The sequence below is a fragment of the Halichoeres trimaculatus genome, unplaced genomic scaffold (genome assembly GCF_033239565.1).
Source record: "Halichoeres trimaculatus isolate MK-OKI-2021-1 unplaced genomic scaffold, fHalTri1.1 fHalTri1_scaffold_2, whole genome shotgun sequence".
Taxonomy (NCBI): domain Eukaryota; kingdom Metazoa; phylum Chordata; class Actinopteri; order Labriformes; family Labridae; genus Halichoeres; species Halichoeres trimaculatus.
This window is the reverse complement of record NW_027437180.1, coordinates 22,051,017-22,064,959: the sequence shown is the minus strand read 5'-3', so window position 1 is coordinate 22,064,959 and position 13,943 is coordinate 22,051,017. Positions and strand designations below refer to the sequence as shown.

Below are 13,943 nucleotides of genomic sequence, written 5' to 3'. Positions count from 1 at the left end.
AGTAACTTACCCCATGGGTAATAAGATTGCCAAATTCTGAGCAAAAACAGGATTAGCTGTCAAAGGTTTTCATTTTTGCAATCTTATCCTAAAACTTTGTGAGCTATTTTTTTGTTTAACCTATACAGACTCATGCTATCAGAAAAGGTTCAAACAATTTGAGTTGCATATTTATCGATGTTTTTGAATTAGTGTTGAGAGAAAAGTTGAACACAAGCGGAAATACTTTTTTTTTGCAAAGCTTATTTTCCATTTCATTTTTTGCTTGCAGTTACAAATTCACCTTACAGACACCAAAGTGATATCAATTATCCTTTTAATCCATGCAAAGCATTCAATATAGGTCCTCAAGTGACTTGGTGTATGGGAAGTGCCACACAGATAACGATTTTGGATGATTAGGGAGTATGTTTTATCGCGCAGAGTTCTAACTGTGTAGAAAGAATGTTACAAAAATTGAAATCTATTAAAAATATTATATATTAATATATTTAGCTATATTATATTTAGCTTGCATCGTATTTCAATAAGTTTTTTAATGTTGCTATGGTCAAATTATAAGTAATGAAGCACCCTGTAGGATATTTTCACTGACTCGTGTAAGTACATTTAAACACACTCAGACTACTGTTTTTGAATTGCCAGATGCATAAAGTGGTATTCATTTGTTCCTGAGTATCATTTATGTCTTTTAGAGTATTGCAAAGAAGGCCCCTTAAAGCCGCGTTTCCACCAAGCAGTCCGGGTCGGTTCGTCTCGGTACGGTGCGCTTTTAGCGGCGTTTCCACACACTCATCCCGGGACGGATCCCTAAAAACCGAGACGAGCCGTCCCACTTTTTTGGGACCCTTTCGTATGGGTGCCAGACTGAACCGATCCGCTCTCGGGAGGTGGAGCAACACACTGCAGACCGTTGATTGGTCAAAAGAATCGTCACTCACCCCGACAGCGGCTGCATTTCTCCTGGCGGCACACAGACTTCTCTGAAACGAAGCTTGATTGCACTTTGTAACAGAGAGTTACGTGAAAATCACAGAGAGGACGAAATGCTGCATGTCTTCCATCCGTGCTCTTTGTTTACTGTGTCGCGTTTTCTTCTTTGTTGGATTTAATAGCGGGGTAAGCTGCTACGGCGTCGCGCTATTGTTTACCAGCTGCGGCTTCCGGCATGCGGCTTACACGCCGCCCACCACGAGAGGGTACAGTTTGCTGTGGAAACGCAAACGGGATCAGACTTAACTGTCCCAAACCGTCCCAAACCGTACTGAACCGACCCGTACTGCTTGGTGGAAACGCAGCATTAGTCTCTATTGTAAAAGTATGTCCCACATGCAGTCAGAATAAGCTTACAAGAAACAAGTTTGAGGAAAAACAAAAACGTTACAATTTAACAGAAATACACACATATCAACACATATACACATTTACAGTTGTTGTCTTACAGTTATCAACAAATCCACGTGATTTGCAGTTCAGTCACAGAAACCAGTGTAAGAACAGTTTTGTTTCTTCTTTTTGTGTCTCAAGCAGTCCAGCTCTTCATGTCCACCAGCTCCATACCTTCACAATAGGACCGAGGCCTCGACACCCTAACCTGATATCACAAAAGGAACAAAACATAAACTTAATACATATCACTTTTTCTTTTGTAAAGATTAACAAAAGATGTCAAGAACTCACTGTGGGTGTTCTGTGAGATGCCAGCTGCTGTAGAATTGGGAAAGGAGTCCACTGAATAGGTTCAACAGGCCAGCTACACACAGAGAGGTCACTGGCCTTACCAGAATCCAACACACCATCTCCTACGCTTACCTCACTTCCTCTCCAACCATACTGAGAGCTACAGGGTGTGAAAAGACATTAGGTTAGAGAAAAACTGAGCATCAGGGTAAATACAAGACATGTATGTTAAACACTGAAATTGAGTTTAATGTATTCAACCTCTGTTAAATTTGTCTATGTATGTATGTATGTATGCATTATCTTTGTTGTTTCAGCAAGAGTTTGGTAGAATATTAAAGGCCAGTTTTCAATCATCAACAAGGTTACAAATCCAATGAAAAACTAAAATGACTTTTACAGTTTTTTTTCAGCATCAGCATCTTCTACAAATGTTGTCAAAGGATTAAATTGCAAAGTAACCATGTTTTGGAGTAATCTCCTACATGAGACTGCAGGCTGCTCCAAATGACTTGTTCTAAAAGTCACACAAGAGCTCAGCGAGATCAACATCACTAGTTGGTAGGTCTCCTGACAAGCGGCAAATTTACAACTAAAAAAATGAAAGAAACACAAAAGTTTTAATCATGCATCAAAATATTTCCCTCTTAAAACTGAAAAATTTGCTCTTTGGGTTCATTCAGCCCTCTTCAGGGTTACTTCAACAACTTTGATGAGACACTGCTAAGACGGCGCAGTTTTAGATGTCAGATATTCTGCAAACATATAAAGTCATCTGGAGGGGGAGAGACCAAACTTTTTGAAAGGAAAACGAACATTTGATTTGCATCTAGAGCCTGGCAAGAATAATCATCCACATTATTTAGGCTTGGGTTTACTTTAAAACTAAAATTTCATGCCTCCTTTCTAATGTACTGTACGCTCTGAATATTTTGGACCATGTCCACACATAGCCAGGTATTAGGGAAACTGCATACATTTTTATTCATTAAGGCCTGTCGTCTACGCAAAACCGTAGTTTTACGTCACTTGAAACAATGTTTTCTGAAAACTCCACGCAAAGTGTGAATTTTTTGAAAACTATGGTTTAGTGGTTTTATGTAGACACCGCTTTTGGTTCTTGAACATCACAGCTGAATGATGGGGCTTCATCCTGATTGGATGGCACGAGTTTTGCGTCTCAAAAACACTGCCAAAAATGGGTGTGGCATAATTTGAGCTGCACTCACTGGCGGATTTGCCCAGTGCATGTGGACTAAAGTGATTTTAGAAACGTATGAGGGGGAGATATTCGCTTTTGTAAATACCCGGCTACTTGTGTACAAGGCCTCAGATTCATTTTAAATATTTTGTGTTTGATCAGCTGAGCAGTCAGATTATTTAGATCCATTCAACTGCCACAGCCTGCTTTGCGATGTAAATTGCCAGTACTGAAACTAACATTGTCTTTACTGAATTTTGAAAAATGTTACCAAACTTTGGACCATGTTGTACTTGCAGCTACTTAAGTCATCCTGTATAAATGCATGGGTGACCTAATTTTACTCTGTCTTTTTCCTCTATATGTCAGAGAAAAGTTATTTACAGAGCACAGACTTCAAGTATTTTGTATTTTGTTAATTTCCCTGTTTGGACAGAAATTCTTTTTATTTACCAAATGCAGTAAAGCTGTTACTCATGTTAGAACAATGCTAGAGCTTTACTTTGCAAACCATGTCAGCCTGAAAACACTGAACATTTAAGAGAAGAAAGGAGGCACAAAGGATTGCAGGAGTAACCTGGAACTGTGTATGTTAGTCTGCTTGTACCTGTGTGGATAGATTGTGTTGATGCGTGTGCCATGGCTGGGGCAGGTGGATGCCAGCGACAGTGTGTCGTCGTGGTAACAGCAGGGGTTGTCGAGTGCCCGCAGGTGCAATAACTCATCAGAGCGTGTGAAAGCAGGATTATCCAGCGAGTCTGCTGATCCTGCCCACGAACGCAACCAGAACCGTCCTGACAGCTCATCAAAATGGTTGAACCTGCGATAGCTGCGCACAAAGAATCATCACGTGAGGTTCAATAATCACAGGGTCTCATATTTGTTGTCTGCTGCAATGCATTCTGGGTCTTTGGGTCAGCTTTAAACATCTTTGGAGACAAAGATTAGCAAAAACTGACCAAAAGGAGGGAATGGTTATCTCTAACAAAGTGCTGTTGTTTCTGGAGTTGTGAACCAAGATGTGTTAACAGCTTCACTATTCTGGTGTCTGACCCCAATGGAGAAAGTAAAGCTCTGACATAAGAGTCCAGCTTCCTTTGCAAAGACTGCTCTCTCTGTACAGTTACAGAGACACTTTGGATTTAAGGCTTAACCTTAGATTATTACTTCCTGTCTGAACTGTTTCTGTCTCCCTTCCCAACATTAGAAGTTAATCTCTGCCAGAAAATGAATCATTGTCAAAGTGGCGATAGATAGACTCCCCTGTAGTTTTGTTTTATGAGTCTGCAATTGGACAAATGGTTGTAAATTCTTGACCTGTGCAGCTTTGGGAGGCTGAAAAATCCAAACAGCAGTAAAACAGATATTGAGATGTCTGTTCACATCCACAGATCATCAAGTCCACATGGGCTTCAGGTAAATTTTTTCCACACTGAGATTTCACACTGGGCTGACTCATCTGGAAGTATCTCCAAAGATCACAATGAAATAGGCGTGGAAAGATAGTTATTTTAACATCAAACTCAAAATTTCTGTTGGTTTTCTTTTGAAAACGTTGCATCATGATGGAAGTTGATAAGTTACATCGTCTTACCCCCAAAAACCCTTTTCACCAACCATTTCATGTGATGACAGTGAACATATCACGGTATTGTATGACAGCGAGGGGTGTCTGCATTGCAGGTTTCGAGGGTGGACGTTTGGAATAAAGCAGGCTGTTTCAAAATTTGCCAAAAGTCTGCAGCACAGAATTCACGGTGCAGTTTAGCAGCTTTAGGGTGACCCCTTGTGGATGTTGTTGTAATTACAGCCTCATAGTCTGCAGTCACACCCTCCTGTCTCTCTCCCCTTTTTAATTTCAACACGTGCTCTCACCCAAGGTATCTATTTCTTTCTTAACTTAAATTCTTTTTTGTTTTTGTCATTACTTATGGTATTTTGTAAGATCCATTGTGAAGCCAAGGGGAAGATTAAGCAAAGAGTCCAAAGACTAATCTACATTTAATCCTTTTTGTGCCCAGATCTATAAAACAATTATTAAATATGTTTTGTTTGCAGCCAATAACAACCAAATTCTTGGACTTGGCAAAACCTATAATTGGCTGATTATAGCTGCAGCTTAAACCCAGTTCCTGGTTTGTTTAAGTGGATGATTTTTTTTTGTGTGTGTGTGGAGTGAGCAGATCAGCATGGTTTGTTACCTAGTTAAAGATATTCAGATGAGGGGGAATGGTGATGAAACTGAAAGCTTGGTATTGCTATCTTACTTTTCTCATTTTGCATGCACAGTGAGTATTCTGGTTATAAAAGTCATAAGAAGCATTGGATAAATTTGTCACTGCTACTTACTTTCATTTTGTTCCACAAAATCTGAAAAATTCATCAATAGGTGTTAAATGTAAAAGAGACTTGGACACACGACAAAGAAAATAATGGTTTCTGGTCAGGCTACCCATCCTTGAATTTTACAGAGATCTCATGTTTTGCTGAGGTCCAGTGCATAAAAAATGGGCGTGTTTAACATTGCTGCCCACCTCTACATTAAGGAATAGAAGCTTCTGTGAGCATGATAAGCTACAACTTTGGGGGGAAAAAAGCAAACACTCTTTTCTTTCTCCCACAACTTGTGCATGTTCTTCTGAAAAGGTGCATGCTGTAAGTTTTTCCATTCTGTGCCACAGTAGAAGTATGGCAGTGCCAGTTCCCGAAAACAAAATGACTTTTTTTAATTCAGGTGATTATAGACTAAATTCAAACATTCTTTTTAAATCGACATCAGTTTGTCCCTGCGTACCTGCTCCGAGTCTGATCAACTTTGGCCTGGATCAAAGCCGCTTTGTAGCGTCGCACTGCAACAAAGGCCAAAACCCCGATGACTGTCACCATGATGAGCAAGATAGCAAGACAAGCGCCCACGAGCCGCGCCCGAGTCATCCTCACATCACACCTCTGACCCATGTACCAGAAGTCCTCTCCTACAAGGCAACTGATACAAACAAAAAGGCAATCACAGCCCAAAACAAAAACATTGAGTGGATGGTGAAACACAAATACTGTCAGGTGAATGTTCTCTCACCGGCAAACTGGAAGCTGTCCTGGATGGTGTGTGCAGATGCCGTGGTGGTGGCAGTGATCAAAGTTGCAGATAGAGGAGCAGCTGTAGTTTGAAGAGTCAGGCTGAGACACACATTTATATCCTTCTGGGCACTGCAGTAACCAGTCACACACATCACCCTGTAGACCTGAAGGAAATATATCTGTAAGAACCAGACTTCTGTTTTTCTACACTTCCAATGATCTGAACAAATCACACTCAAAGATCATGCCTTCAATTGAGCTCACTTTCAACAGCTTTCATGACAGTGTTCACACTAATTTGCAAATCAGAAAGAGGAATGTCAGCACAGCAGCTTAGTAAGTCCACAAATGGAGCATCTGATGTGGGCTATTTTCAGTTGTGGAATTGTATTCCTTTTGCACTTGTGAGACTTTTCACAGCAGCGGGAAAGTATGTGTGGAAATCACATAAACATGCAAATAAGCAACAGTAAAGTGCTGTGGCCAGACAACAAGCATCTTCAGGCATTGGTTAAAACAAAAAAATGGGTTTAAGTGGGACACATTTGAGTTAGTTTTTTTTTTTTTTTTCTCAGGAGGATTTAACTAAGACTTGTAAAGCATAATGTCAGCTACACTTTTTTCTGTTTCCTTTAAAGCAGTAAAAATGTATAACAGGTCATGGAACTAATCTGATCCAGTATAATTACATTTTTTGACCTGTATGGATTGATTCAATGTATTTTTGTCCACATGTTAACATGTTTATTTTAGCTAGGTTTCATTCATACTGTGTAATTTGAGCCTTACTCAAATGATTCTTATTACCCTAAAGGATCTGAAGACATGATGACCTTTTAGTAGAAGTAAAAAAGGCTAAATGAAGTTACTATGAGAGAGTAGGGAATGACACATTAAAGTGTTCTGACAACAGATGCAGTCACAACCCTGTGCCAATTTTCTTTCATGTAAATGGGTAGAAAAGTCTAATGTGTGAAAGATTAGAGGCCATACAAACAACTTAAATGTCCAAGTAAGTGAGGCATGTTAATCAGATTTAGCAAAACTAGATTGTGAGCTAAACTGAGTCAAACTAACTGAGTTATGGTGTTTACAAGAGTCGTCTTCAAGTGGGTCAATCAAGTAAGAAGTGAAGAACTGTGTTGTCTGTAAAGTCACTGCAGTTCAAGTATATTTTGGGCATTAGACAGTTTGAGGAATAAACAGATGACAGAAGATCTGTGGTGAGACGTGGAAAATTACTCGCAGTGAAAGCTCCCCAGAAAGAAACGTCTAAAGACATGAAAGTTTGAATCTTTGGTCAGCTTTCTGAGGGCTGGACACTGGACAAAGGTTTGGTATTTCAAATGTCTGTGTATAGCATTTCTTTGAATAAAATCTATACAATTACGGCCTCACTGATGGGCTGATTTCTGCTTACCTCCCAGTGTGATATTGACGATCTTTGAGGATCTGATTTTCCTCCCCTCTCGAACAGCCTGAGCGAGTCCCGTTCTTTCCAGCAGTGACAACGGTCCGGACTTGCCGAGCCACTTCAGAGACTTTCTGGTTTCAAACTGGACCAGACTCTGAACCGCATGGCCACTGCAACGACAACAACAGAAAATTAACCTTCTGTACATAATAGTAAGATATCCATCTGCATATTTGGCTTTTGGTACAATTAGTTCCCGGTTGTAGATCAAAGCATCCAAACTTTTGACAAGTAAAAAAACCTGACCATAGTTGAAAATAACCACACTTTCACTGCTCTGAATGTAGATCCAAAAATACCAAAGGCTCTGCTTACCATTTGGATGAAAAGAGAATACTTCATCTGCTGTGGAATAGGAAAATTTGAACAAACTTTCCAACTGAGCCTTTTTTCCAAATCCAAAAAAAGTCAACTGGATATTTTCTTCCTCAGTTTGTACAATATAAACCAAAATTAAAAACTCCAATATCGCTTACAATTCTTTTTACAGTTGGCTTCACTTTTAATAAAATATAACTCAATATTTTACCTGTAACAATTGAAGTTTTTCGTTGATGTTCCCTAAAACTCCTGAACGACTGAATGGTGAGAATAAGTACTTCTCAGTTTTGGAAAATCAGTTGCAAATATTCATTCTCTGGATATATAATATACCTGAATTTAATGTAATCAACAAACAGCAAAGAATACATTTTTGCAGAATTTTCACCTAAAAATGTCTATCTGAAAAGTTTTGGAAATGTACTTATTCTTTTACAGAATCAGTTTTCAAAATGACTTAGTTTCAGACCACAGAAAGTAGCCAACCAAATTTAGAAAATCATAACAAGGGACACATTTTTCAGGACTTCTTTGTTTTGCTTTATATTCTGTAAGTTGAAAAGTTGTAAACAGGGTTTTATTTGTAGACTTTGGAGAGCTGCATGGAAAGATAAGTAAACTACTTGTTAAAGAAACAGCATGATACTGTTTTTAAAACTCAATCAGGGTTTTTGTTTGGTGTTTTTTTTAATATGAAATCTGTGTTCATGCAAGTTCGTGCAAATTTCAATCAGCTGAAAATGAGGATAATTTTTTCCATCTCTTATTTTGCGTTGCTCCTTTAGTTGTATTTGTTGCCCTAGTGGTTTTATTTAATAGAGAGTGGATCAGAGTAGAGTGGTATGGCTACCTGGTGGTGCTGGGGTGAGTGGAAAAAACTCGGGCTAAATAAAGTACCACCACACTTCATCTGTGCATTGCCATGTATGTAGTGCCCCACCTGCTCCAGACTCCCAGCAGCCTGTTGAACCCCGGGGCTCGATGCAGGTACAGCTCCATCTGAGAGAAACACAGAATAAAACTTCTAAGATTCTATACGATAAACTTCAAAAAAAGTTTGACAGTTAATTCTTTCAGCACATCACTATTTATTTATATGTTTGTGTGCATAAAGTCTCACCCAAGCAGCTGCCTCTTCTTCCAGGCTGGACCTCAAATCAGTCCTGGATTCTTCAACAATGATCTGCAGCAACAGCTCAATTGACTCCACTGGACAGAGTAAGCAAACAATGTCACAACAACAAGCCCAAACACTGAAAAGCTGATGTAATTAACACATGCATGCAAAAATATTACCTCTGATGGCGGCAGGCTGGTCTGGTACGATGTAAAACTTTGGTGTCCGACTGGTTGTGGAGCTCCTGGTAGGTTTGGAGCTCAAAACAGAGGTCTGAACAGTTGTAGGGGGATCCTGGGTAACGTGTGGCATGGTAAGGGGCAGATTTTGCTGTGGAGATCCAGCTGTGGGAGTCTGTCTAGTTGTGCTGCTTTGGAACAACAGCCCAGAGTCACTTTGTTTCTCTCCAGTGCCATCATCTTGTTTTAAGGTAGTGAGCAAGAGGGGGGACGCTTGTGTTATACTCAAGTCTTGGGTCGGTTTATGTGTAGCTAAGGCATCAGTTGAAGATGGTAGAGACAGGTGTTTTTGTGTATGGGCTTTGTGTGAAGATGTAGGTCTGACGGTTGATGTTTTTAAGATTGTTGATAATTCCAAGAGGGGTTTGTGTGCTGTGGATGGAGTGGTAACAGGATAAAAAAGCGAGGTTGCAGGAGTAGACAGGGCAGTGCCTGGATATGTGGAGTGAGCTTGAAGCCTTTGAGAGCCTGTAAATGAAAGCTCAGTTTCATTTGTTGACAGGAGAGGAGCAGATGTCAGTGAATCTGTGGGTGAGTTGTCATTAAAAGTTGTTAAAGTGGAATGTAAAGTGTAGCTCTCAGTGTTTCTGCTAACAGCTGAGCTCTGGACTACATCTCCCAGCATCAGTGCTGCTCCAGGTGTAGAAGAAGATTCTGTTAAACCAAATACCCCATCATCAACTTTGTTCATATCAGGTGAGGAGGAGATGGCATCAGATGTGCTACGTATGCTTTGTGTTGCTGTTTGCGTTTCCTCTTGTGTGGAAAATGAGTTTGTGAAAGGAGTTGGCGTGATGCTCTCTGTGCTTTGAGGAGAGTTTGTTTGACTACGTGTGGATGAAGAGGAAGAGGGAAGTATCTCTGAATTCCCAGGCTTTTCGGAGGACCCAAACACATCAGACTGGTTTGTTGTATCTGATGTTGCAGATACGAAAGAGCTGTTTGTGCTCCTGTTTGGATGAAATGAAGCAGCAATAGTGGTGCTGATGTCTGTGATGGTGGTGGAGGAGGAGTATGCCATGCCAGGACCCTGTGAGGATGAGGATGCAGTGGGTTTTATATCAGTGTTTGCTCTGGTTGAGGTTTCCTCTGGAGGTTCAGTGGGAGGTTGTAAAGGATCAGAGGTGATAGAGGAAGTCAGATCAGAGTTTAGTCCGTCTGTGCTTCGATGACTCCTCCAGGGAAGGAGTAGATTCTCATCAGATGGCACAGAAACAGCTCCATCATGTGGGAATAAGATGGTACCACTCTCCTCAGTTGTTTCAGGTGAAGAAGAGATAAGAGATGGGCTGCTGGAGCTCACCAAAGTAGGTTGAGTGACGGTTGAGTTTTGTATATCTGTGCCATCCAAAGTGTTAGAGGTGCTTTCTGTTTTGTGTGTCAATGCTGATTGTGTTTTGGGGAGCTCATTCCTCAAGTTTCTGGTCTCTGTAGTGTGAAAAAGTGAGTTTGTACTACGTGTTGGCTGAAAATAGGGGTGTGTCCTCTCTTTGGCAGACGTGGGACCATCGGTGAGGGGAGCCGCTCCAGATGTATCCGCTCCATTGTTCTCTCTTTCCTCAGGAAGAAAGCGAGTTTCCCTATCAGCTCTCCCAGCCACAGTGAGCCCCTGCAGGATTGAGGTGGGGCGAGTCAGATCCTGGTCCAGAGAGGAGGTATACGTCCCAGAACTCAAGCCCAGACCTTCGTGGAGTTGACCTCTGCCCCCTTCTTCCCCACTCACTATCTTGGCACCAGTGGGAGCACTTCTTGTAAAGCTGATTCCTGTCTGAGACCATCGCTCTTGGTTTGAATGTGGGTTGGTGTGGTCTTCTGAGGAATGTGGGTCATCTTCCTGGACTGGATGACCAGGAACAAACACAAAAACATAGAGACAGGGTGAGAGGGGATAGAGGAGAAATCACAACATGACCTGTAACTCTCACACCACAGTGAGTGGGATAAGAACTTTCCGACAGATACAGGGATCAAAACACATTTTTAACACTATATTTCCATAGCATGTTTCCATGGTTACATGCTTTACAGCCAAATGGACCATCACTGTAAACAAAAATACTCCACTTACAGGGTGTGTGGAAAAAAAAAGAAGCTCAGTACGAAACATAATCTTGTTTTGTTCAACTAAATTAAACTCTTGTGATCCAGCATCTAGGCCATGCAGTCAGTAACACAACTGGATAATAAGGTAACCGTTTCTCACCATAATAGGCCAGCTGAATTGCATCTGAGGACAGTCTTGGTGCTGTTAGAAAGAGTGTTGCTTTGTTTTTGTCACAGCCGGACAGCAGAGCCGTTCCTCCACTGCTCTCTAGAGCCACATCTTCCTCATTTGAAACACAATGAATTGAAATACTCAAGTTGCTTTCTAACCATACGACTTTTAAAAGTACCGTCCGATTAAGAGGGAGACTTAATGTCCAAGTGCAAAGTGAAACTGGTGTGGTTTCATAGGAGTGATGGGTTACACTGTTAGGTCCATCTGTGGAATCAGTAAAAGGTCCCGGCATGGCGAGACTGATTTGCCCAGTAGGCTCATGGTCCAGGCTGACATCTCTAGAGCAGATGTGGTGCTGAACGGCCAACGTTTTATCTGTGTGGAGACAAGAGAGAGGCTGGAAAAAGATAGGCACTCTGAATGAAACATGTGAACTCTGTGTGTCCCTAGCTGGGAACTTGTGGGAAAAGGTTACTGGCTTTAACAAAAAAAAGTTGTCCCTGAATAATAATGTATAAGGTTTTTGAGTATGAAGAAACAAAATTGTGATATAAAACTAAAGTTCAAATTCATGACTCAAATAAAAGATGTGACATTACAAATATCAAAACTGTTACTTTACTTAATACGAGCAGTTACAAGATAATTATTTTAATGCCATATAACTGAAGTTACAGTAATAATAAAGTGTCGTGACACATACAGCATTGTGCCAGCTTGGCCGGGTTTCCTTACCTGTTGTAATGATAAAGAGCAGCAGAAAGGCGTGGAGCTGCATTTCCAATCATGAGACATTTCAGAGTTGGGGAATCTGTTGATCCAGTATCCACACAAACTTCTCAGATTTATCAGAGGCTATTTGAGCGTTTCGGCGAGGAGTAACAAACCAAGCAAACAGCGAATAAAATGTTCACCAGTTTTCCTGTGGATAGTCCCAACAACATGGAGCGGCGTCACAAACTTTCCTTCTCCATCATTTCCTCCAAACGGAAACCGCCGTGCTGACAGGAGCGCGGCTCCGCGCGCTCACCTAAATGAGACACACGTGTTCAGACAGTGAGTCCAATCATCCGGGATGGATGGATGGGCAGACTACAGGAGGTTGGTTAACACCGCCTCCAGGCTGTAACTGTGGTCGTTTGAACACATTTCCAAAGATGAGAGGAAGGAATCCAGCGGTCGCGGCAGGAGCTGGTTTTTACAGAGAGCATTAAACGCAACACAGGAAACTTATAACAGCAGGAGGTTTGAGGACACGAAAGTAAAGGGACAGTTCATTAGGGCTCTAGTACTGACACTACCACAGTGTGCAACACGGTTAAAAAAAAAAAACAGTCATTAGTTACCTTAGAGTCTAGTTTTTCATGGGCGTTTCCAAAGGTTATCCAGAGGTGGTGGTGGCCAGCAGCACAGTTCACCAAGTTTCTGATGAAGAGCAAGGCTGTGTCTCAAATTGCATAGGCTACTTCTTTAAGTACACTCACATGAAGTGCACTGTGTACAATAAGTACTTCGGAGAGCAGTGCACAAAATCTTAGAGGGCAGCGTTGTCCCAAATCAAACACTGCGGGTTTGCACTTACTAGACATTATGATCACATTTCACAGCAGTTCTCCAGTTATTCATTAATTGCATCCATCAACCATTGTTTTGATCAGTTCCCCTCAGCCATTGAGGTTGAGAAGTGTCCACTGTTTCACAATCAACTTTCTGAGTGTTTACCACCTGAGAAATTAAAGTGCACTGTGTGTTTCCACACTGTCACTGTCAATGATCTTATAATGCTCCTAAAACAGTAATTGTGTTTGCAAAAAAACATAAACACAATGTACAAAATAGATGCCCAAAAACATTTAATTTGAAAACAAAAAAGGAAACTTTGCTGAATCCCCCAAAACTTAAAGTACATTAAGCAGAACACCTGCAGCTGGATGCCCCTTCTTCAGGATTGTTCAAAAGCACCCTTATATCACCCACTGAGACCTGATGATTGATTTGCAGCTTTCTTTGCATTCCAAGGTAAACAATTCTCCTTTAACTGAATTTTAGTTGCTGACCTTGAACCAGCATCTGAACCAGTCCCTCCAGAATCAAGATGAGAAGATTTAATGGTTGTCACTCTGTTGAGTAATACAGAATTTCGTCAAATCTTTTGGGTTCTTCCTTCTTGAAATAAGTCCCCTGACTGAAATTCATTGCAACTCCAAAGCATCAGCGGGAAAGAGTTTAAAACTTATGGAGTGCATAATTAAAGTATTCCTCTAAAAGGAAGTTCTTTAGAGATGACTCCCTAGAGTTGTAAAATCACAGAAGATAAAAGAAGTTAAATGAATAAAGTCACCAAGGATACACGCTTTATACATTGCTTACTAATGTTTGGTTGGATGCTTTAGTGGTTAGTGCGACACACTTTAGACTTCAACCCTTGACCTTTTTATTTTGCTGTTTGTCTTCTTTTCATCTCTCTTCTCTTATCCCTCCCCTTTTCCTCCTCACTCTCTGTTTTCATCCCTTAACCCCACGATTATGCACAATCCAACTCATTAGGGACATCCCAAACCCACAACCTGATATTAAACTAACAACTTCCACACTGCAAGGCAAAAGGCTTTGCT

General features: G+C 40.9%; 1 protein-coding gene across 2 annotated transcripts; it reads right to left on the bottom strand.

Annotated features, from left to right (window-relative positions):
• Positions 1-1,306: 1,306 nt before the first annotated feature.
• Positions 1,307-12,461, bottom strand: LOC141803001 (uncharacterized). Of its 2 annotated transcripts, XM_074686868.1 has the most exons (12): positions 12,243-12,461; positions 12,064-12,139; positions 11,314-11,703; positions 9,051-10,949; positions 8,875-8,963; positions 8,695-8,753; positions 7,380-7,543; positions 5,958-6,123; positions 5,676-5,867; positions 3,489-3,710; positions 1,681-1,840; positions 1,307-1,594 (listed from the first exon to the last, which is right to left on the bottom strand). In XM_074686868.1, the coding sequence occupies exons 2-12, from the start codon at positions 12,104-12,106 to the stop codon at positions 1,523-1,525; spliced, it is 3,456 nt and encodes a 1,151-aa protein (XP_074542969.1). In that variant the 5' UTR covers positions 12,107-12,139; positions 12,243-12,461; the 3' UTR covers positions 1,307-1,522. The 2 variants fall into 2 exon arrangements, with proteins under 2 accessions (XP_074542969.1, XP_074542961.1); XM_074686860.1 differs by having other exon boundaries at positions 12,064-12,461.
• Between the last annotated feature and the right edge of the window lie 1,482 nt (positions 12,462-13,943).